General features: G+C 43.9%; 2 protein-coding genes across 2 annotated transcripts; both read left to right on the top strand.

The window, feature by feature from the left end:
* Positions 1–9812: 9812 nt before the first annotated feature.
* LOC310991862 (tripartite motif-containing protein 16-like) lies at positions 9813–11447 on the top strand (the record flags this gene model as incomplete). The annotated part of the gene is made up of 1 exon (XM_083979793.1): positions 9813–11447. The coding sequence occupies one exon, from the start codon at positions 9813–9815 to the stop codon at positions 11445–11447; it is 1635 nt and encodes a 544-aa protein (XP_083835919.1).
* Positions 11448–18360: 6913 nt separating this feature from the next.
* On the top strand, positions 18361–25451 carry gstt2 (glutathione S-transferase theta 2). The gene is made up of 5 exons (XM_083979059.1): positions 18361–18610; positions 21318–21405; positions 21882–22032; positions 23732–23908; positions 25192–25451. Exons 1-5 carry the CDS (start codon positions 18484–18486, stop codon positions 25339–25341), a joined length of 693 nt encoding a protein of 230 aa, XP_083835185.1. The 5' UTR covers positions 18361–18483; the 3' UTR covers positions 25342–25451.
* Positions 25452–25639: the final 188 nt, after the last annotated feature.

Below are 25639 nucleotides of genomic sequence, written 5' to 3'. Positions count from 1 at the left end.
GCTCTCCCTGATCGTGGAGCGGAGAGTCAGCAGCTGGATTTCGCACAGTCAGTAGGCTATTAGTAGATATAAACAACAACAACCAACACAACGACCATTAGTCATTGCGTTATTACATTTTATTACATTGAAAATTGAAGATTTTCACTTCCCCACAAACGTAATAAATCTCCGCAAACGTAATAGTTATTACATTTGTGGGAAATCGCGTATTACGTTTGTAGTAGGCAGCGGCTATTACGTTTGTGGAAAATGTATTACGTTTGCAGGATTATTACATTAAAAGCTGCATATTTTTAGGCCGGTGCATATTCTCATTTGCCCAGGTCATAGTATTTCAAAGGAGGTTAAATCGAAAGCAACTAGACTTAGTTATTTGTCTAGGAAAATAAAATAACTAACAAATAACTAAGTCCAGTTGCTTTCGATTTAACCTCCTTTGAAAAAAAAAAAAAAAACTGCATATTTTTATTACGTTTGTGGTTTATTACGTTTATGGGCATTATTACATTGGCGGGCGTTACAGGCTGACCTTCAGGGGCCTCGGGAGGGGGGGCGGTCGGAACGGATGGCTCAGACCTGGGTGCATCAGCTGGATGACCTGACTGGGCTGCTGGGGCATCAGGCACGAAGACGGTGGGGTCTTCCTCGTCCACCACGATACCCTCGTCGTCGTCGATGGTGTCGACGGCAGCAGCCTCATCCGGAGTGTCAGGGTCCAAGCTGACATCCTCAAGCACCTGGTTGGTCTGCTGGTACAGGTACTCAACCCCGATGAGCTCCCCTGTCACAGAAACAACCACAAAACTAAGGCTTGGACAAATGCTAGATGTTATTTAGTTTTTAAGTGAAGACACACCAGGTCTCCTACCTGTGTACGCAGCAGGCTTGGTGTAGTCCTGAACCATCTGAAGGCCAAGCACCCGTTGGCTCTTCTGGTTCAGGACGTGCTTGAGGTGGCCACTGTAGGAGTGCAGAGGCGCCTGATGTTGTCCTGCAGCTGCATCCGGCGGTGCAGCTGCTGCTGCGCGGTCCTCGTTCCACCTCACCAGTCCATCTACCAGGAACGCCTGAAAGTACTTGGCACTTGCACTTGTTCCTGAGGAAGGAGGTTTCACATGAAAAAGTCAATTTTATTTCTATGAGGACACAGAATATATTTAATCAAAAGCCCTGGCACACATTCAGATACCTGGGATGAACCGGTTGAGGTGGAAGGACTCCAGAGACGTGGAGCCCCTCGCGCAGCGATATACCGGCAGCACGACCCCGCCCTTGGTCAGGCTGCCGGTCCTGGTGTACAGCTGCACGCCTGGTGGGTCCTGGATGCAGCTGAGATGGCGCCTCTGCGTACTCCAGATGTCCTGGATGCGGAAAGCGTCAAGCAACGGGATGCCCAGGGTGTCGTGTCCTGCCGGGCCGCCGAACGTGTCCAGAAGATCCTGGATGAGGAGCGTCGACTCCTCGGCCCCACGTGTCCTGCGACGACAGTGGAGCCGCCACTCCTCCCTGGTGATCTTCTGGATGATCTCGGCCTCGGTCAGGTCGACCATCCCGTGCCTCCCCCCCAGCTGGGACCGCTTGGCCTCCACGAGACGGCCTGCATCTTCGGCGTCCACCTCGAAGATGCAGTGAGACAGCTGCCTCATGAACGCAGGGTACAGCTCGTGGCTCTGCGTGGTGGCACCTGACGCAAAGCCCCGCATCAGGTGCCAGATGTCGAGCCGAACCACGAGCTGTCCCCACTCCTGTGATCCAGAAAGATAAGAATATGTTAAACTGTTCATACGACATATTAACAGACAGTCACTGTGAGCATTCTGATGTTCAGTCTCTCTGTCCCACCTGGAACAAGGCAGCTGTCTTGGACACGCCGTCTCGCTTGCAGCAGTCACGGTCCACATAGATGACCTCTGGGGGGGGAACCCCGGCGAGTTGGTACCGCCTCATCAAGCCGGCCGCCATCCGGGACAGGCCCTCGGAGCCCTCACTGCACGTGAGGACGCTCATGAGGACCTGCCAGTGCTCGTTGCCGACGTTGGTGACCCAGGCGGCTGTGTCTGAGGCGGCACCTGCGAGCTTCTTCGTCACCTGATAGGAGGAGAGAGACAGAGAGAGACAGAGAGAGAGATTTCACATGTTAATGTTTCTCACACACACACACACACACACACACACACACACACACACACACACACACACACACACACACACACACACACACAGTGGTGTACAATATGAAATTGTGAGACACAACTTGCCATCTTGGTGGAATCCATCTTCAAGATGGATCCGAAGGTGGAAGTGATCCTGGCCTTGAACTCATCCAGCCGCGTCAGGACGTCGTACCCGAAGACCGTCAGCAGCCAGATGGCTGATGGAACGGGGGGCATTTCGGGCGGTGGTGGGAAATGCCCCCTCAAGGCCAGGAACTGCTCACACACGCCGAGGTAGTTGATGGCTTTCCGCATCCAGGCTTCTGTGTGTAGCTCCCGCAGGGTGTTGAACAGTCGGTTAGCACTGTTGCCCAGAGTGCGAGACCCGAGCTGTCCAACCACCCTCTGGTCACAGGACAGCCTGCACAAACACAACACAAAGGTTACATACACATTCATCACAACAAACACTCAGACGTATAGTAAGTAAGTAAGTAAGTAAGTAAGTACTTTATTTGTATAGCACCCTTCTCAGTACGAATACACAGAGTGCTTCACATAGATAAAACCATCATACAGTACATAACAATAGGCAATAAAATATAGAAATTACTGTGCATATTACATAGTAACAGCACAGATAACAACATAGGAAAACATCAGGTGGCACTTGATCGACCCGAGGGGGACGAGGCAAAAACAAGAGAACAATAAGAAGTCTGTCTTACTTGTACGTCAGTACAGCTGGAAATTGGCAGCTGTAGGTGGAGGGCAGCTGCCTAACTGTACGTTCACACCAAAAGCTTCCAAAGCGTCTAAGACGCCGGAAGTCAATTCATTTTCAATGAGAGCCCGGCGACACTGAGCTTCCAAAGCGTCTACAGGCGTTGCCGCGCTTCCAAAGCGTCCAAAGCTTCCAGAGCGTCCAAAGCGTCAACAGACTAGAAGTTGAGCCCTGGTCAACTTTATGGTAATTAGCTATGACGCGGCTAAGCGGCAACCGGCGACAACCTGTCAGAATAGAGATGTCCGTCGGCTGCCGTTTTTTTTTCCTTTTTTTGTATTTCGGCTCCCCAATGACCAGCGCGATTGAAGTTTGACGCCAGTCACGTGACGAGCGGCCAAAGCGGATGATAATATTTGCCGTTTCTGTTTTGGAAGCTCAGACGCCGACCCTCGAGCATTTTTGACGCTTTGGAAGCTTTTGGTGTGAACGCACAGTAATGATGCCCTGTGACCACCCGCCGACCTTCTTCTTGCATCGACGGCACTCCAGGTACTCAGTGGCCATGAGATACCAGCCGTCGATGTCCAGGACCCTCCGGATGGTCCTATAGAGCCCAGCCTTTGTGAGTGACCCAGTGCACAAAGGCTGGGGGCATGTCAGCTGTAAGCCCCAGATCCTGTGGGGCATCCACAAGAACAGCCGACATGCGAAGAAGGGGTCGGGGGATGCGGGAGGCTGCGTGTAGATCGGCCGGGCTTGGGGAGGGTACCACCACGTGTTCAGCTGCGTGATGAGCTGAGACCTCCCCGTGCTGCTCCTGGTAAACAGCACCCGACCGATCCACTGCTGCTGCTCCGCAGTGAGAGCTGCCCGCCAGGACACAGGCAGCAGCTGGAGGGAGGGAGGGAGGGAGGGAGGGAGAGCAAGAGAAACACAAAGCACTTTAATACTTGAGGAAATGACGTGATGGGTGAGGACAGCAGTGACCTCTGACCTGACAGGTGACATGTTAGACAGGCAGCTTTACCTCAGCACTGCTAGCAGGTGGTGGGGGAGGGAGGAAGGCGGGTGCTGGCATCTCCTCCTGGTGACGGTCCCCTGGTCCTGGTGGTCCGGTAGGTCCCGCCGGTCCCGCTGGTCCTGGCAGTGGTGGCGTGGAGGAAGCTGCAGGGGCTGCAGGAAGGTGCTGCTCCTCCTCCTGGGTGGCCTGCAGCATCTCCTCGTCCGTCACCTCCAGGTTGGTGGCGGTGGCGGTGGTGGCGGTGGCTGCAGCTCTGCTGGCAGCAGCGGTGGCGGTGGTGGCGGCAGCTCTGCTGGCAGCGGCGGCGGCGGTGGTGGCGGTGGCGGCAGCTCTGCTGGCAGCGGCTGCAGCTCTGGTGGCAGCGGCGGTGGAAGGAGGTGGATGCAGAGGCCGGAGAGAGAGAGGGGCCTGTACTTGGGAGGCTTAAAGAGAAAAACAGTGTTGCAGTGAGATGAAGAAACTAGACAGCAGCAGCTTTTACTGTTGTTCAACAACATACAATGGACTCAATGAGATTATTTTATGAAAAGTGCTTTACAAATAAAATGTATTATTATTATTATAAACCAGTTCATTATGTTTAAAACAAGTTCAGTCATCTCAAATATTTACAGTGTATAGAGCACAATATGAAGAGCAGTCAGAATGAACACTATTCCACATCTAACACTTTATTTTTACTACTTACACTCTTCCAGGTCAACTACCGCCCTGACCAGCTCTTCGTCCGAGGGCTCCTCAGCCGATGGTGCTGCTGAGGGAAGAGCTGGTCTGGAGGAGGCTGCAGTCACAGTCAGAGGATCAACACAGCAGAAAGAGTGAACATGAGAAAAACAGTCCAGTTGAACTCTGTTATGTGATTTAGAGTCAGACTACACTGGAACTTGACTTGCCTGGAAATGCAGGTTTCAGTGTGCAGAGCTTCTGCACTTTGGCCTGCATTTCCACCCCAGACAGAGAACGCCGCCCGGAGAGGAAAGCCCTGATGGCGGGGGCTAGAGGGCTACAATGACAAGAACAAGGCATGTATAAAATACTTTCCTGCAGAGAGTGCATCTATTCATTTTTAAATAACATCACAGCTTATAACACGTACGTGGCTTTGCTCTTCTCAGCCAAGACAGAGGCTGTCCTGCTGCTGCTGCTGCTGCTGCTGCTGCTGCTGCTGCTGCTGCTGGCGGCGGTTGCTGCTGCTGCTGCTGCTGCTGCTGCTGCTGCTGCTGCTGCTGCTGCTGCTGCTGCTGCTGCTGCTGGTGGCGGTGCGGTGGCGGCGGCTGCGGTGGCGGCAGCGGCGGATCCAGCAGCAGCAGGAACAGCTCTCTGTCTGTCCCTCTTCCTCACGTAGAGGAGGGCGTTCTCCATCTGGGACCCTGGAGCTGGGGCCTTCCTCCGGAGGTAGTCGACGAATCTGTGCCAATCAGAGAGCTCGTTAGAAGAAGCTCATTACCACAGGAGCAACACAACTATTCAGTATTCACATGTTATTGCATCTTACCGGACTTTCTTTTTGTCCTCCAACTCGTACAGGCTCTGCAGGGTCTCATATTTGAAGTCCCCGAAGCCAACAAGGGCCTGTCCCTCCATACCGGGCTGGAGGGACTTTGCCCGCGCCTCCTCGAACATACAGTGGAACCTGACTGCCTCCGCAAAGTCAGGGTATGCCGAGGAGTAGCGGGCAATGGCATCCTGTAAACTCACACAGAAGAAAAGCTGTCATCACTCCAATCACTGTGTTGTATGAATATTAAACTGATAACTGTGATTCTACTCTTATAGCTGTGTTAAATAAATATGAAACTGAAGACTGTACCTTGTTGGCCATCAGGGGGGACTGAGACCCTGTCCTCTCTCTCTCCTTCTGGTGGGAGGCGACCAGGTTGATGGTGTAGCCCACGTCGTTCTCCAGGAGCCAGTGGAAGGTCTTGCCCTGGTACTTCCCAAACTGGACCTTCCACTGGCTCAAGACGAGGGTGGCGTTGGATGTGTCACCACCCTCGGAGACGACGTGGGCTGTGGCCTCCGCATCCACCTCCTCCTCCTTCTTGGCCCTGTAGCCCCCAGGCTGGGGGGCCAGGGCCAGGGCCTCTGCTGAGGCCTTCAGCAGGAGGGTCCCATTTTGGGCCCTCCTGAATGTAGGATGTTCCATCTAAGCAGCAAAGCAAATTAACATCAGCTTTATGATGAGTCCAAGTACAGATATGAAATGCAAATGAGGATTAAAATGTGACATGTAGTCAGATACTTACATTTCTACAGGCAAAATTACTTGCAAAATTATCTCTATAAAGACAAGAAGACAACAGTCACATTAGTGTGTGTGTGTGTGCGTGTGTGAGTGAAAAGTGCTGTGTGGACGCTGTGTGTTTGTGAAAGTAAGACAGCAACTCACAACACAGGTTTCTATAGGTCTGATAATGTCTCTAGAGGACAGATGTGACAGATGTGACAAGCACTGATTCTTTACACGGCAATGGTGATCGCTATTGGCTTATTTAACTGATGGAAGAAGGACATTTTTGTCCACTTTACAAGTAATAGCAGGTCAGAACCAGACCGCTGTCATAATGCACTGTATTACAGAGATGCACTGATTTTTTACAGGGTTAATGGTACTGGCGTCTGTGTGTGTGTGTGTGTGTGTGTGTGTCAACATGACACGATCGCCGATAGCGGCCGTTATTAATTAACTCGTTAAAAAAACACATGTAAACCTGAATTACTAAGCTCATTTAACTGATGGAAGAAAGACATTTTTGTCCTCTTTACAAGTAACAGCAGGTCCGAGCCGCCGCCGATGGCGGCAAAACCTCCGGTAGTTAGAAGACACTTTAAGAGTGAAGGCGGAATAATAAGAAACAAACTAAACAACGGGAAACAAAAACGACATGTATGTTTTCTACTTTACACGGTCTAACATTCGGCTAATAAATAAAACAGTGTAAATAAGTATAAAGTGACTTTTACACTCACCAGAAATCCTCCTGTCCGGTGTCAGCAGCAGAATGACGGCGGTGAAGCGGGGCAGACAAGATGGCGGACACCTGACACAAATACGGCTTCTGATTGGTCGCCAAAAGGCCCTGACACATTGTGTGTCAGATTTGACACAATTACGGCTCCTGATTGGCCCTGACACACAATGTGTCACAGCCAATCAGGAGCCGTGATTGTGTCAAATCTGACACACAATGTGTCAGAGAAGAATGCTTTGCCGGTAGCGCAAGGATGACACGCAAATTCGTGAAGCGTTTCCACATTTTGATCTGCCGGCCTTGTTGTGGTGCGGTTGTGTGCCTGTTGCATTTGTCTGGAATCACTGGTGTTGCTCGGTAGATTTGCCAAGGCATAGTCCAGGCAGGCGCATTGCCCGTGTGCCTGCCTCAGACAGTAGGTGGGTTTGGGCCCCTTCACTGCCGTCCAAAAGCAGCGCAGCACACAGCCTTTGCTTCTTCGCTCGTGGGGCCTAGCAAAAAAAGACCTCCTCCGGGGAGACGGATCCTGATTGTCCTGTGGGGTTACTTTTGGCCACATTCTGGTGAATTTGCTAAGCTTGTAAACAAGTCTGGGAGGGAGGCAGCAGCCAGAGCTGCTCTGATGGAGTCTCAAACTGTACATAGCAACAAAATTGAGGCAAATACACAAAAATGAGGAACATTTCACGAATTTGCCTTTCATCCGAGGCACCAGCACAATCTTCTCTGTATCGTTCCAATTTCATGAAATGTGTTTTTCCACAATAACATGTTGTGAAAATGTGAAAATGTTTGATTTTTGGTCAAAAAAAACTTTTCAGAAGAAATTTGGGGCCAAAAACAACTTTTCCTACACCGGCAAACGTTAAATATCTTAGAAAATCAGCTCTGGCCCGATTTCAGCCAAACTTCTGCGTTGAGCTGCAGTAGCGGAGCTCCGCCACAGGGGGCGCAGTGGGCTGGGAGGGAGGCAGCAGCCAGAGCTGCTCTGATGGAGTCTCAAACTGTACATGACAAAATTGAGGCAAATACACAAAAATGAGGAACGCTTCACGAATTTGCGTCCACAATCTTCTCTGTATCGTTCCAATTTTTTCACAACATGTTGTTGTGGAAAAACACATTTCATGAAATTGGAACGATACAGAGAAGATTGTGCTGGTGCCTCGGATGACACGCAAATTCGTGAAGCGTTCCTCATTTGTGTGTATTTGCCTCAATTTTGTTGCTATGTACAGTTTGAGACTCCATCAGAGCAGCTCTGGCTGCTGCCTCCCTCCCAGCCCACTGCGCCCCCTGTGGCGGAGCTCCGCTACTGCAGCCCTGTCCCTGCACCGCCGGCCGCCGCCAGGGGGCGAAGAGTCTCCACCATAGACATACCATAATAACCCTCTTTATATGTCTATGGCCATCACACTCAGTTCCAGAGAGGAGCGGGTTCGAAACTCATCAATGACACTTTCAAAATGTAAATACACACACCTACATTTATATTTAAGCCGTATTGGGCCGGATATATATGTGTTGTATTGTTATAAGTCTGAAAACCACGGGTTGTCTCATATTCAGGGTCCAGATGTTTGAACATTAAACCAGTCAGAGCTTTTCTTCCCCTCTCTCTCTCTCACGGAGTTGATGGACAGCTCATGGACCTCTGGATGAATTTGCATTCATTGAGTCACTTTGCAAAGATTTCATTTGGTTTCATACACAGCTCTGTTTTCGTGTGTAACCCCCTCACCCCTCTCCATACCTATATATGTTTGTATCATATTCGTCAACCACAAACAATCTACAATTTAAAAAATAAATAAATAAAAGATGATAATGCATTTGTCTTTGTTTTTTTGCATCACGAATGATTATGTCATCTTTTTGGGGATTGTCCCTTTAGTCAAACCTTCTGGTGTGACCTCAACCTTTTTTTTTTTTTTTTTTTTTTTTTTAACAGAAAAATAGATACCCGTTTTAAAATCAAAATTGGATGTATTTTATTTGGTCTTTTTGATAAGATAATACAAAGAAATTGTTTATTATCAACCCTTTTGTTGTGGTCCGGTCACCATCACAGACACGCGTCTCCAATCAGCGCGCCGCAGATGAGAAGAGGAGACTCCGTCGTGCAGTCGGTTAAAGATTAAAGTTAAAGTATTTCATTTAGTTCTTTAGTTTGCTTTTTGTTCAGTTTAGTTAGTTCAACAAGTGATGAAGCAGTTTCTCGTGAACAACAGGAGTCAATGTAAGAACAGCATTTTTAAACATTAGATTTTCTCGTAAAGACCCCCTCCCATGAAAATCGTGTTTTTCGTGCTTTTCACGTGTTCCTGTGGCATTTTTCTTGTGTTAGAGCACATATCAGCAGAAAAGGAAGTGCAAAATTGCATTTCTGAGTTTTTCTGCCTTCAAACTGCTGTGAACCAACGGCAGACGCAAACTGGCAGTTTCAGGGAGACTGGAGCTGACGTGTCACAGCTCCAGGGGAGGGCATTAGTGCTACAAGCTCCCGCCCCGCTCTGCATCTGGCTCAGAGGTGAAAGCCTTGGCAGCTCGGTGTAGCTGTCAAGGTGTAACAGGTGTAGCTCACCTGGTAGAGCAGCTTGCGGTGGTGCATTGCTAATGAGCTGGTTTTAAAATGACCAAAAAGGGGAGGGGGGACTTTAAGCAAAACACTTATCGTTAAAGTATTTTCTCCTCTCTATTTATAAAAAACGGGCTATACAAATAAAATTACCTTGCCTCTCCTCCTCTCTCATCTCCTCTCTCCTCTCCTCTCCTCTCCTCTCCTCTCCTCTCCTCTCCTCTCCTCTCCTCTCCTCTCCCTCTCACACACCATCCTCTCTACACTGGGGTGGAGTTTGTGTGGCTCAGAGAACAGCTCTATTCCTGGAAGCAGAAAGTGAAACTTACCGTCATTCAGTCCTGGAAGAGAGAGAGAGATGGCGGCGCAGCAAATGATTCAGCTGGATCAAGAAAAATGGAAATGTTCGATCTGTCTGGATCTTCCAAAAGAGCCGGTGACTATTCCCTGTGGACACAGCTACTGTATGAGCTGTATTAAAAACCACTGGGGTGAAGATGATCATATGAAGCCGTGCAGCTGTCCTCTGTGCAGACAGAGCTTCACACCGAGGCCAGCCCTGGTGAAAAACACCATGTTAGCAGAGTTAGTGGAGGAACTGAAGAAGGTCGGACTGAAAGCTGCTTCAGCTGATCCCTCCTACGCCGGACCTGGAGACGTGGCCTGTGACTTCTGCACTGGGAGGAAGCTGAAAGCCGTCAAGTCCTGTCTGGTGTGTACGGCCTCTTACTGTGAGCAGCACCTTCAGCCTCACTACGACATAGCTCCACTGAAGAAACACACGCTGGTCCAAGCCTCTTCTAAACTTCTGGAGAACATCTGCCCTCGCCATAATGAGGTGATGAAGATCTTCTGCCGCACCGATCGGCAGTGTATCTGTTCTCTCTGCTCCATGGATGAACACAAAGGCCACGACGCAGTCACAGCTGTAGCAGAAAGGGCTGAGAAACAGAAGGAGCTCGGGCTGAGTCGGCAAAAGATCCAACAGAGAATCCAGGACAGAGAGAAAGACGTGAAGGTGCTTCAACAGGAGGCGGAGGTCATCAACCTCTCTGCTGATGAAGCTGTTAGTAACAGTGAGAAGACCTTCAACCACTTGATCCAACTCATGGAGAAGAGAAGGTCTGAGGTGAAGCAGCAGATCAGATCTCAACAGGAAACTGAAGCGAGTCGAGTCAAAGAGCTGGAGGAGAAGCTGCAGCAGGAGATCACTGAGCTGAGGAGGAAAGACTCTGGTCTGGAGCAGCTGTCAATCACAGAGGACCACCTCCACTTCCTAAACACCTACCCCTCTCTGCCACATCTGGGCGAAGCAACAGATTTACTCAGCATCCTTCAACAGTCTAAGACGTATTTTAAGGAAGTGACAGCAGCAGTGTCGGAGACCGGAGATAAACTGCAGGCTGTTCTCAGTGAGGAGTGTGTTTTCATATTGGAGGTTTTACTGCTGCACAGAGAACCTCGGACCAGAGAGGAGTTCTGGAGATTTTCAAAACCAATCATTTTGGATCCAAACACAGCACACAGACGTTTGTTACTGAGCGACAGGAACAGAAAAGTAACTAAGACGAGCGAGGACCAGTCGTATCCAAGTCATCCAGACAGATTCACTAGATGTGAGCAGGTCCTGAGTCCAGAGGGTCTGACAGGACGTCGCTACTGGGAGGTGGAGTGGAGCGGTCACGTCTTTATAGCAGCCGTCTACAAGAACACGCATCAATCTGGATTTGGATACAATGACAAATCCTGGTCGTTATACTGCCACAGCGGTCGTTATGAGTTCATACACAACAGTGATGGTGCCTCCGTCTCAGACTGCCCCGAGTCCTCCAGAGTAGGAGTGTACCTGGATCACAGGGCCGGTACTCTGTCTTTCTACAGCGTCACTGAAACCATGACTCTGATCCACAGAGTCCAGACCTCCTTCACTCAGCCGCTACGTCCTGGACTCTGGGTTTATGTCGGTTCAGCTGAGCTGTGTGAGCTCCAGTAAACAGGAGTGTTTTAGTGTGATTCATCATGATGGGCCGGTTCAGGTAGCTCTGAACCATTTTATAGCTACGCTGCTATGGGAATGGCTAGTGTGACGTCACGAGTCACTTCCGTGTCCAACCCCTGCTGCTAACGTAGGCTACTATACAGCATGTTCTTCATTGCTGTCCGCCCAAAACACGCACACACACACACATACACAGGGCCGGCCGCTGGCATAAACCCTCTATGTGGTTGTTTAGGGCCACAGCCGTTAGGTGGGGGGCCACATGATCAGAAAGGTACCGGGGTTCATCAAGTCATTTAAACATCCTGAGGTCTGCACGTGCAGCTATGAGCTTTATATGTAATGTGAAGTCAATATTCAGCTTCTTATATCTCACATTTGAGACATTTGGTGAAAATAGAACGGCAGAATGACAACATTTGTGCTCAAAAAACAATCTTACAAAATGTCATTTTAGACTTGTTTTCTACACTTATCTATTACTGTATTCATATCCTATTTCAAGCACCAAAACAGTTCATTCTCATGACTGAAGGAGTGTTTTCACAAGGGATTTGAAATGTTATTAATATTTAGACATAAAACACTTGAGTATTGTTACATCTGCAAGTATCTTAAAAAAGATAAATTTAAGAAAATATGTAAAAGTCGAGAAAATGGCCTCAAACCTCAGAGGGATAAACACGTCTGTATTCAGTTTTAACCAGTGATTTGGTGTTTGTGCTTAGAGTGCAGGGCCACAAACAAAAACCTTGTTTAGGGGGCCACCAACATCCTAGGGCCGGCCCTGCACACACAGTAGTAATTGATCTATTTATTATTTTTATTAATTCTTTTGATTTGTCAGACGTTGACTCTGACTGGCACCCCAGACTTATAGGATCAAAACTGTTACAACACACACACGCACACACACACACATACAATCATTTATAAGTTACATAGAGACGTTATATGAGCTAATGTTTAGCGCTAGCCACCAGCTAACTAACGTTTAACTCCGTGACTGGACCACCGCGACCCACTGGTCTCTGCCTCCTCCGGTAGTATTTACACATGTATACGGTCGCATTGTTCACGTTGTGTGTTTTAATTAATCCTGTAACGTTAACACATCACGGTGACGGCGGTGCGGCACGGTGACAGACAGGCTCACTGTGCAGAGGGACCATAGACTGTAGAAAAGAGAGGGACGAGGTCACAGTAACTTTACAGCTGTTTCCTTCGTCCCCACAGTGACTCCCGACACTTAAACCTGCTGCTTCTACTGCAAAACTCTGACAAGTCAAACTTTAGGATGTGTTAGTTAGAGGACTAATTAATTAATCTGTCTAACCATCTACGACATCTGAAACGGTAAACACAGCTGATCGATCGAAATAAATCACCGAGTTGAAATCACTTTCAGTCATTGAAAACAGCTGCTTCTTGAATGTAACTCGGTCAAAGTCAGACATAACCTCAAGATTTGTTTCTGTTAGGTTATACATGATGTACACGCTGACAAAGTTAGACATAGGCCTATGTGCTCAGAGAAAATCGCTTTGTTACTTTCGTCCCACGTTACGTTCATCTACGTTACATTTACGTTACAAAACAAGCTTGAAATATAGACTTTTTAATTTTTTCTGAACAATTTCTCATGTTGGGGCTTCAAAACAAGATGGACATTACATACGAGCAGCATGGAGGTATTTGGATGTTTTTTGGTGTGTCTTTTTGTTACGAAGACAGTTGGTATCCATTTGCAACCGTCATATGGACATGCACTGCTACGCCGAGACCCCCTGTAACTCAGAGAAGCCACGGAGGACTCTGAAACTTCAATTTTGGGTGAACTATCCCTTTAAAAGTAAAACTATGATCTTTTAAAGTGTGTTGAAGTGTTGTTAACTAGTCACAGTTTTAGGGAACAAGGTGTGTAACTTACTGTACAACATTATACAAATCAATAAATCATTAATGTGGATTATATTATGGATGTGTAAAATATCAGCATGTGTAAAATGTCTATCAAAGATTATTATTGATCATATTAATCATCTGCCAGATGTTTGTGTCACTATGAATATAACCTGGATGATTTAATATTTACTCTGTTGTTGTAATGATGCTATCTAAATCCCTTTACTCTAATTTATGGAGAAATTAAAAAAAAAAACTATAATAATTATCCAAGTTGTCAATGAAAAAATATGAAATCTAAGATTGTAAAATGTAAAATGTGTTTTAATGTTATAAAAATGTTTTAAAGAGGGTTGAAGTGTTGTTACCTGGTCACAGTTTTAGGGAACAAGGTGTAAAAACTTATTGTACAACATTATACAAATAAATAAATCATCTCATCATCACCATTTGAACAGCAAACGTCTCATTCTTTATAAAAAAAATAATAATTTGCTTTAATACGTTTCTTCTCCATCAGTCACTTCTGAACATGTTTGGGTCCAAGATGAGCTCATGAGCATCTTACCAAGAATATTTGTCTTGTTTCTTGTCAAAATGTCTCATTTCTAGTCCAAACTAATCTCTTTCCACTTAAAATAAGACTCATCACCTAAAAATTAACTTGTGTTTAGATCATTTTCACTTCTTTCAAACTAATTTTCACTTGAAATAAGTAGAAAAATCTGCCAGTGAAAGCAAGTTTATTGTGCTTGTAATAAGAAATAAAAACTTGCTCCACTATCAGATTTTTCTACTTATTCCAAGTGAAAATCTGCTTGAAAGAAGTAAAAAGTGTCTAAAAACAAGCTACTTTTTATGTGATGAGTCTGATTTTAAGTAGAATGAGATTTGTTTTGACTAGAAATGACATTTTGACTAGAAATAAGACAAATATTCTTGGTAGGATATTGAGTTTTTGCAGTGAGGAGGCTGATGATGGGAATTCATTTATTTGTATGTGCATTACAGTTTTTCTCTGTTGGTTTGGCTCATTTCTTGAAACAGAAATTACATTCTTAAAACTATAAGACCATTTGGCCAAACAGTCTTACAGTTCTGCACAACATTACAGCTCACTAGCAAAAGCGCATATCTCTCCCAAAACTGTTCACACATGCTTCAAAACTAGATTCCTTTACCATGTAAAGTGGCAGTACCATCAAAATGGCAAAGATCTTTCTCAATTGCTTTTGGCTCATTCGCATTCACTTAGTGCTTTTACCAAAAATAAACTGGATGGTTCAGCATAACACCATGGATGAGCTGCAGAACCTCATATCTCTCCCAAAACAGTTTACTTATGTGTCAAAACCAAACTTCTTTCTCATGTAAGTAGTCAGTGCCCCCAAAATGCATCATCCCTGTGGCATTCTGTGAGCACTGCAAGTCAAAATGCTTAGATGTTTTGTCACTATGGCAGAGACGTATAAAACCTAAGAAAATAACTTTACAGTTAGAGCAGCCTCCAAAGTTTGACATCACACACACTGCAAGATTATGTACTGTAAAAACAAAATTTATAGGCCTACAGTTCTCTGTACATGTATGAAATATGAACACAAAAAAAAACAGAAAAAATATACCAAGCCTATAGTGCAGTAAACAAAGTTTCACGAGTAGAGACATTTTCACTGGTCATCACTGTCATCACCCTCTGTCTCCTGGACACCATCTTCATCCTCCTGACCATCCATACGCATATAAGGTCTATAATTGTGGCCCGAATTTCATCAGGCACAACTCTGTGTCTTCTTGCTCCTCGGCCTCTTCCGCCTATCCACCACGCATCCGCACTCCTCCTCCTCTTCTTCTTCTTCCTCCTCTTCCTCTTCCTTGAGCAGGGAGTTGCTCATGATCATTTTCTTGGCCAGGTACCTCCATGTTTATACTGCAAAAGGTACAGGCCCTAGCCAAGCTCTATATACGCGTTTGGCAGCATTCACAATCATAGACAGCACCAGGTCATCTGAGATGTAGGAACTCCTCCTTCGTTAGTCAAGTTCTAATTTCACCTGACTGTCAATTACTGTCATGAATTTATGAAATGTTGCAAGAAATTCATATGGTTTTCATGGTATTAGCCTACAGTATGTTGACTAATTTTGACAGTTGAACAGACTATTGTGCATATGATGATTTACACAGTGAAATCATGCTGACATGTTTTGGAGAGAGCAACCATTAGACTGAGAATCAACTAATCAGCTTAGATCAGCAAGATCTATTCATTTGGAAAATGTGCTAAATGTATGCTCATTGTGCTAACTCTAGGGTACTTGTACATAACCATTTGCAAAGATGCACTAAGACACTTGAGACATGTACTAAGACATTTGCAATTTGATGAAATCAACGAGAAATGCCATTCTGTTGTGAACATTTGCAAGGTGGTTTGGAGATTTGTCCATGTTATTTTGAGAATGTAATTTCTGTTTCAAGAATTGAGCCAAACCAATAGAGAAAAACTGTAATAACTGTGTTTGTAATGGAAATATCGTTGTCAATAAAGATTTATTGAGGGAAAAAAAAGTCATTAAATTGTCACATTTGATCCTTTGAATGTTTTCATGTTTACACAGTAAACTTTATTGACAAATAGTGTGAACACACTGTGAACTTTGCACCCATCCAGATGAATCAACTGTTAAACATTATAGTTTCATTACAGTTTCCCTCATGATGACTATGAATAAACTCCTGCCACATAACGCTGTCACAAAAAACTCTGCTAATAACTTACAGTCACTACGCACTTTATTTTCTACACACAGTTACACACATCGCACATTTTTTACTTTGCACTAAAATCAAAACTGCCAAAATTATGCTTTTATACATTAGGCTACATTTTATTTGCTTTTGCTGTTTTTATATGTATAGTTTGTTCTTTAGGCTACTTATCCTATATGTTGTTATCGACACTGTGTGTAATGCTGCTGCTGCATCTATCTATCTATCTATCTATCTATCTATCTATCTATCTATCTATCTATCTATCTATCTATCTATCTATCTATCTATCTATCTATCTATCTATCTATCTATCTATCTATCTATCTATCTATCTATCTATCTATCTATCTATCTATCTACACCATAGACTGTATATAAAAGTGAAACACCAGAGACAGAACAGACAGTCTGTGCTGCAGCTTTTTTTTCTTTCTTTTTTACAACTTTATTGACAACAAGACTGAATACAGTTAGATGAAATAAGTGTATACAACATTACAGTTTTTCTCTGTTGGTTTGGCTCATTTCTTGAAACAGAAATGACATTCTTAAAACTATAAGACCATTTGGCCAAACAGTCTTACAGTTCTGCACAACATTACAGCTCACTAGCAAAAGCGCATATCTCTCCCAAAACTGTTCACACATGCTTCAAAACTAGATTCCTTTACCATGTAAAGTGTCAGTACCATCAAAATGGCAAAGATCTTTCTCAATTGCTTTTGGCTCATTTGCATTCACTTAGTGCTTTTACCAAAAATAAACTGGATGGTTCAGCATAACACCATGGATGAGCTGCAGAACCTCATATCTCTCCCAAAACAGTTTACTTATGTGTCAAAACCAAACTTCTTTCTCATGTAAGTAGTCAATGCCCCCAAAATGCATCATCCCTGTGGCATTCTGTGAGCACTGCAAGTCAAAATGCTTAGATGTTTTGTCACTATGGCAGAGACGTATAAAACCTAAGAAAAGGACTTTACAGTAAGAGCAGCCTCCAAAGTTTGACATCACACACACTGCACTCATATTGCCAAGGAAATTGTAACCATTTTTATTCACATATAGCCTACATAAAGTAACTGTATGAACACAAAAAAAACAGAAAAAATATACCAAGCCTATAGTGCAGTAAACAAAGTTTCACGAGTAGAGACATTTTCACTGGTCATCACTGTCATCACCCTCTGTCTCCTGGCCACCATCTTCATCCTCCTGACCATCCATACGCTGCGCTCTGATTGGCCACATATTTTCATCAACATCACCCTAGAGCCCAAAAGGTACAAGCCCTAGCTAAGCTCTATACGCGTTTGGCAGCATTCACAATCATAGACAGCACCAGTCAGGTAGCTAAACAGCTGATTGATTGGTCATCTGAGATGTAGGAACTCCTCCTTAGTTAGTCAAGTTCTAATTTCACCTGACTGTCAATTACTGTCATGAATTTATGAAATGCTGCAAGAAATTCATATGGTTTTCATGGTATTAGCCTACAGTATGTTGACTAATTTTGACAGTTGAACAGACTATTGTGCATATGATGATTTACACAGTGAAATCATGCTGACATGTTTTGGAGAGAGCAACCATTAGACTGAGAATCAACTAATCAGCTTAGATCAGCAAGATCTATTCATTTGGAAAATGTGCTAAATGTATGCTCATTGTGCTAACTCTAGGGTACTTGTACATAACCATTTGCAAAGATGCACTAAGACACTTGAGACATGTACTAAGACATTTGCAATTTGATGAAATCAATGAGAAATGCCATTCTGTTGTGAACATTTGCAAGGTGGTTTGGAGATTTGTCCATGTTATTTTGAGAATGTAATTTCTGTTTCAAGAATTGAGCCAAACCAACAGAGAAAAACTGTAATACACAACCAAACCATCATAAATAAGCCAGGGGATGACAGTCACAGCAAGACAGAAAAAACATAAACTTAATTAAATATTTTGTAAAGCTTACAAAGTTCATACGTTTTAACAGCTTTTTTATTCTCACAATCACAGAGGGAGGAGATACCAACCTGCAGACAGTTCCAAGAAGTTTGGCTTCTTACCAGAACATTTAGACTTATGTATATAGAATTTGGATAAAAATAGAAAATAATATATAATAATATAATAATAAAATAATTAACAAATTAATCATATAAAACTGAGAATTTAGTTTTTTTTATCATATTCAGTGAAGCCAAAACATGTTCATGACGCTGCATGCGGGAGCGCGCAGCGGCGGCTACGGGAGCGCGCAAGAGCAGCTGACGTCATCTGCAGCGTCTCAGAGGAAGAGCAGCGGTGCAGCTCGCTGTCCTGTCTCATTGTCCCTGTCCCCGTCTCCATGGCAGCAGCAGCAGGTGTGTTGGAGGTCTACCTGGACCTGCTGTCGCAGCCCTGCCGCGCGCTGCACATCCTGCTGGGCTGCACCGGGATCCCGCACCGAGTCCGCACCGTGGCCCTGAGGAGAGGTGAGTTACTACAGACCGGGACAGACCGGGACAGACCGGGACTAACGTTACAGACCGAGACTAGAGACTAGAGACCGAGACCTTGTTCTGGTTTGTTTTCCTGTTGTGAACTTTGTCCTGGTGAACTTTGCCCCAGATCCTCGCGGCTCCGCAGTAAAGGCATCTTTATTTCTATAGCGCATTTCATACCAAGGCAACTCAATGTGCTTTACATAAAGACAGAACATTAAAAAAGAAGCATAAGACAGAATAAAAACAAGCACAAAAAACAGAGTTAAAAGCAAGAGCAAATAAAAGAAAATAGGCTAGATAAAGTTTAAAGTTGTTGTTGTTGTTGTTGTTGTTATGCTGCACAGGTCTGGTCTGAACTCTGAGCTCCACTATCTGACCTGAGTCAGTAGATCTCAGAGCTCTACTGGGTTTAGACTCTACTGACATGTCATTCATGTAGTTTAGACCTAAACCATTCAGTGATTTGTAAACCAGTAGCAGAACTTTAAACTCTGTTTGTTAAAGCTGAACTCTCCATAGTAGTATATTATATTATATATTATAGGCTATTACATTATAATTAGCCTAATGTTTCTGTTAAAGAAAGACTCTCCAACAGCAGCAGCAGCAGCTTTATGCTAATGCTAGCCTTGCAGCAGCAGTAGAAAGTCAAAGTGTCTCTAGTTTCCAAAACAACAACATGTGGTTGTTCAGAGCAGGGGCGTTTCTAGACGCTCTGCAGGCCCCGGGCAAGAGGTAACTTGGAGGACCCCCAGCCCCACCCCGGACCACAAACATTAAAGGGATCATGCGCCAACATTTTTTTTTCGTGTCTTGCCTCACTCCCGAGTCCATGACCAGCAGATAGACGACATCCTTTCCACTGTGCGTGCAGTAACCATGGAGATAGAGCCGTATCGCCTTAATTAGCTTAGCTCAAACACTGGAAGTGTATGGGTAGTGTTAGCCTGCCTCCACCTAAAGTCGCTAATTAGCTTAGCTCAAACACTGGAAGTGTATGGGTAGTGTTAGCCTGCCTCCACCTAAAGTCGCTAATTAGCTTAGCTCAAACACTGGAAGTGTATGGGTAGTGTTAGCCTGCCTCCACCTAAAATCGCTAATTAGCTTAGCTCAAACACTGGAAGTGTATGGGTAGTGTTAGCCTGCCTCCACCTAAAGTCATCAGAGAAACTCTTCAGCAACTCTAAAGGGAAACCGGCGGGCCGATCTTCGTCTCAGAGCTGACAAAACTCTCCGGTAAGGCATCTTGAGCGGTCAAATGCCGCTAACGGGATGAGATCGGTCAAAACGGAGGGTTCAAGCAAAGACGCTTTATTTTGGTTCAAGCTAGCTACATCGAGGGTCGGTTAGCTTCCTATTTCAAAGTAAAAGCACAAATTCTATCGTCATGGTTTTCTAAAGGGCAACGGGTGTTTTATTTTGTGAAAGTAACCGGAAGTGCGTTGGTCACAACGGCTAGCTTGAGTAGCGCCAAATTCGTCCGAACAAAATTGTAAACAGCTGGTATTCAGACAAATTAACGACACACTGCTGATCTAAACGGCTACTTTCTCTCCTAAACATGTTTGAAATGTGGATAAAGTGAAATATTTACAGAGTTTAGAGCTAAAATGAAATCAGCTTCTGACTGCTGATTTCAGCTCAGATAGGAGGCAGGCTAACACTACCCATACACTTCCAGTGTTTGAGCTAAGCTAATTAGCGACTTTAGGTGGAGGCAGGCTAACACTACCTATACACTACCTGTGTTTGAGCTAAGCTAATTAGCGACTTTAGGTGGAGGCAGGCTAACACTACCTATACACTTCCAGCGTTTGAGCTAAGCTAATTAGCGACTTTAGGTGGAGGCAGGCTAACACTACCCATACACTTCCAGCGTTTGAGCTAAGCTAATTAGCGACTTTAGGTGGAGGCAGGCTAACACTACCTATACACTTCCAGTGTTTGAGCTAAGCTAATTAGCGACTTTAGGTGGAGGCAGGCTAACACTACCCGTACACTTCCAGTGTTTGAGCTAAGCTAATTAGCGACTTTAGGTGGAGGCAGGCTAACACTACCCATACACTTCCAGTGTTTGAGCTAAGCTAATTAGCGACTTTAGGTGGAGGCAGGCTAACACTACTTATACACTTCCAGTGTTTGAGCTAAGCTAATTAGCAACTTTAGGTGGAGGCAGGCTAACACTACCCATACACTTCCAGTGTTTGAGCTAAGCTAATTAGCGACTTTAGGTGGAGGCAGGCTAACACTACCTATACACTTCCAGTGTTTGAGCTAAGCTAATTACGGCGATACGGCTCTATCTCCATGGTTACTGCACGCACAGTGGAAAGGATGGTGTCTATCTGCTGGTCATGGACTCGGGAGTGAGGCAAGACACGAAAAAAAAAATGTTAGCGTATCCCTTTAACTGTTAATGAATCCAAAAATCCCAAACTATTGCTTCTGTAATTCTGCATACTATGCCAACTCAGTCTCATATAAAACGTACCTTGGCCGCGTTGGTCCAATGTGCAATTAAACATAGATGGTTTACAATAACGGCTCTTAAATCGTATGACGGTTACATTTTTCGGACTATTTTTTTTCCGTATTGTTTTGCGTCAGTGACATCACAGCTCAGTGACCTCACAGCTCAGTGACATCACAGCTCAGTGACATCACAGCTCAGTGACATCACCGCCGTGTCCTCCAGGTGAACACAGGACTCCAGACTTCACCAAGCTGAACCCGATGCAGAAGGTTCCTGTCATGGTGGACGGCAGCTTCGTCCTCACGGAGAGGTACACACACACACAGACGCTGAGTTGTAGGGAACAGGAATATGAAGGTAGATTTGTGTCTTTATTATTGAATCAAATTTATTTGAAAAATTATTTTCACTCAAAAAAACAACAACATTCCCATTTAAGGAAAAATGCAAAATGCAATAAAATTATTTGAGACCCCAAAAATTGCACTTGAACACTTTTTTTCTTTGATTGAACATTTTTTTTTGTTTGAGGTGAGTTATTATTTGACTGAAAATATATTTTTTGATTGAAAAAAATCAAATCAAAAAAAGTATTTTCAACCAAAAAAAAAACATTTATTTCAATCAACAAAAGAAAACGAACAATTTCAAAGAAAAAAAGTGTTCAAATGCAATTATTTGGGTCTCAAATAATTGTTTTGGTCGAAGCAACTTTAGGATCAAGGAACACAACATCGACCTGTGTGTGTGTGTGTGTGTGTGTGTGTGTGTGTGTGTGTTGTGCAGTGACGCCATCTTGAAGTACCTGGTCACCAAGTACGACGTCCCAGAGCACTGGTATCCACGGCAACCAGAGAGACGAGCCCGAGTGGACGAGTACACGGCCTGGCACCATAGCAACACACGACCCCACGCTGCTAAAGTCTTTATACTGGAGGTACACACACACACACACACACACACACACACACACACAGTGTTCATGAGTTTTTATTTTTATTTAGTTTTTCAGTTTGATTTTTAGTTCTAGTTTTAGTTTTAGTTTTAGTGAGTTCAACAAGTGATGAATCTGTTTGAGTTTAGTTTTTATTTTAGAGGAATTGACTAGTTTTTATTGAGTCTTAGTTTAGTTTTTATTTAGTTTTAGTCGTAGTTGTAGTTGTTCAGGTTTTAGGAGAAAGCCTCTGTCAGACCTCTGAAGATGAACTTTTTGTGACTATGTGTTGAAACTATGTGCTGTCATTCTTGGCCAGGTCTCTCTTGCAAAAGAGATCTTGGATCTCAATGGGACAAACCTGGTTAAATAAAGATAAAAAAAACCCCCCCTCTTATCTCCCTGTGGGTCGTACTCCAAGTCGTTTTCTAAAGTCTGCAGCTTTAGACATCGACAAGGAAACTACAACTAAGCTGCTGTGATCTGATGAAACTTTACTTTACTGACGTTTAGCATCAAACCTGGAGCTTGGAGATAGTTCTAGTTTTAGTTTTATTACAGTAACTAGCAGAGGTGGGGACTTGGACTCGAGACTTGAGACTTGACTTGGACTCGAGTCCCGATGTTGATGACTTAAGACTTGCTTAATCAAATCAAAAAAAGACTCGGACTCGCTTGGGACTTGATGCCAAAGACTTGAGACTCTACTTGGACTTAACCCTCTTGACTTTGACCACACACATAAAGATAATCGGGCTGATTTTGCCCCGAATTTCCCCTTTCCGACCAAAGACAAAAATCGGCCGATTATCTTAAAGCCTGGCCACATAATCTTATATTAGGCTCTTAAGATTATTTTATGAGATTCCCCTGTGGTGTGTGGTGTTTTAAGATTTAAATTCTCCCGACAATCGGCTCGTAAAACGGTCGGCGCCGACAATCGTAAATATTAAACATGTTCAATATTTATTACTGAACGTCAATTTTAAATAGCTTTATTGGCATGAGAAGGCAGTGCTTATATTGACAAAGCATATCACAAGAGAATATTAATAAAAATAAAAAATAAAAATATAAACTAGGGATGGGACTTTTGTCGACAAATCGACAAAAAATCGACACATGCTCCCCTCGACAAAAAAAATGGAGTGTCGAAATGTCGAGGGGGCGGGGCTTGTGGGATTTCCATGTGTAAATTGCATTTTGTCTTTCAATATTTCCTATTCAAATAAACAGCAGAAAGTGCCACTTTTCCCCTAATGAAATAAAATATTTAAAATAAAACAAATCCACTGTTTCTAAATGGGATAGCTACTTGACCCATATCTGCTGTTAAAAAAAAAAAAAGGGCCGACAATTCGACAAAAAGTCGACATATGGGCCTCGACAATTGATTTTCCAAATCCCGTGTCGTTCCCATCCCTAATATAAACTACTGAACAACTGAGGCGTGGTCATGATCTTTACGTATCATTCATTATAATCAATTTGTTTGGGACTCGAAACTAAAATCTTAGGACTTGGACTTGACTTGGGACTTGAGAGCAAAGACTTGAGACTCTACTTGGACTTTCTCGACCTCTGGAACTAGATGATTTTGTCACTAAAACGTTTTAGTCTTAGTTTTATATATTATTATAGTATTATATATTATCTATAAACTACGGTAACCGTGACGACTGCCCCCCCCCCCCCCCCCCAGGTGCTCCTCCCCGCCCAGACGCGCTCCCCGGTGGACGAGCAGCGTTTGGGTCGCGCGCTGTCGGAGCTCGACGACACTCTGGACAAGATGGAGTCCATGTTCCTACGGCGACAGCCCTTCCTCTGCGGCGATGACATCACCGTGGCCGACCTGCTCGCCGTCTGTGAGCTCATGCAGGTGAGAGACTCTGATTGGTCGATCACCATCGTTGACCAGCGGTTCTCAAACTGACACCAACTAGACCACGGAGGCACGGACCCCGTTGGACAAACAGCAGAAATACACAAATATTTGTTCTGAGACTGAAGTACATCACTGTTTTAGTCATTGTCGTTCAAATTAGGGCCAAAGGCGTGAAGTTTGGGAAATATTGTAGAGAAATTTCTGGAAAAAGTGGCACAATTTCTCCAGAAACGTTTAAACATTTCTAGAAAAAAGTGGAAAAAATTATCCAAAAAAAGTCCTAGAAGAAAGTGGGTATATTTCTATTAAAAAAAGTTTTTAATAAGTTCTACAAAAAGTGGTAAAATGTCAAAAAGAAAAGGTGAAATAAAAATAATAAAAAGTAGTAGTTTAAAATGTTCTAGAAAAAAAGTGGTAGAATTTCTCCAAAACCGTTTTTTCAAAAAATTCTAGAAAACGTGGCAAAATTTCTAAAAGAGAGAAAAAAAAAGAAAAGAAACAAAGTGGTAAAATTCTAAAAAATAAATAAATAAATAAACAAAAAGGAAAAAAAAACTGTGGTAAAAAATTCTCATAAAAAAACAATAAAAGGAAAAAAGAATACTTTTATTTTTTTTTTTTTAAAGTGGTAAAATTAAAAAAAAAAAAAAGGAAAAAAAAAAGTGGTAAACATTTCTCAAAAATCTTTAAAGGGACAACGAGGAGTTTTGTTAAAGTGAAGTGTTTCCACACTACATTTATGAGCCTCCACACCGTGAAATTCTTTGACCGGCGCAAGACAGACTCATGTTTTCATTCATCAAGAATTAAAGTCAGAGGTTGGAAGACGAAGTTTTTAAAAAGTTCCAGGAAAAAGTGGTAAAATGTCAAAAAGAAAAGGTTAAATAAAAATAATAAAAAGTAGTAAAGATGTATCCCAAAAAAAAAAAGATTAAAAATGTTCTAGAAAAAAGGTGATAGAATTTCTCCAAAACCGTTAAAAAAAATAAATAAATAAAAAAACGGTGGTAAAAGTTCTCATAAAAAGCAATAAAAGGAAAAAAAAGAATTTCAAATAAGTGGTTAACATTTCTCAAAAAGTAAAAAAAGTGGTAAAAAAAAAAAAAGGAACATTTCTTAAAAGAAAAAAGTGGTAAACATTTCTCAAAAAAAAAAAAAAAAAAAGGAAAACAAATAAAAACCACTTTGAGAACCGCTGCTGTGGACTAAGCCCCTCCCCCATGTGGCTAACCTGTGTGTGTGTGTCTCTGTGTGTGTGTGTGTGTGTGTGTGTGTAGCCGCTGGGCGGGGCCAGGGATGTGCTGCTGTCTCGTCCTCGGCTGCTCGGCTGGAGGAGCAGGGTCCAGTCGGCCGTGGGCGACGCCTTCGACCGCGCCCACGCCGTCCTGTACGCGCTCAGAGACCGCCGCCAGGCCGCCAAGCTGTGACCTCATCGTAGCTGTGACCTCATCGTAGCCACGGCGACGGGAGTGAGGTCACGAGCCGAGTTCTGATCAATCAGCAGATTTAGACAATAAAGGTTTTATTTTTCCACCAACGCCTTCGTTGTCTCGTTGTCTCACTCTTCATCCTCAGCGTTGTCACGGCAACCACACACAAACACTCACACAGTCAGAGGGTTTATACAGGAATCTGGAAGTTAATTTCAAAACCTTTTTAAGACTTTTTCAAGACCTTCTCAATATTTTTGAATACCTCAGCGCCACTTCAAGCTGTAACCATTTA

The sequence above is a fragment of the Trachurus trachurus genome (assembly GCF_905171665.1).
Source record: "Trachurus trachurus genome assembly, chromosome: 9".
Taxonomy (NCBI): domain Eukaryota; kingdom Metazoa; phylum Chordata; class Actinopteri; order Carangiformes; family Carangidae; genus Trachurus; species Trachurus trachurus.
This window is presented reverse-complemented; position numbering and strand designations above follow the sequence as displayed.

Coding starts and splice junctions, on each gene's coding strand:
- gstt2 (XM_083979059.1), top strand. CDS start 18,484: ATGGCAGCAGCAGCAGGTGTGTTGGAGGTCTACCTGGACCTGCTGTCG. Junction 18,611..21,317: donor CACCGTGGCCCTGAGGAGAG/GTGAGTTACTAC, acceptor CGTGTCCTCCAG/GTGAACACAGGACTCCAGAC. Junction 23,909..25,191: donor CCGTCTGTGAGCTCATGCAG/GTGAGAGACTCT, acceptor GTGTGTGTGTAG/CCGCTGGGCGGGGCCAGGGA.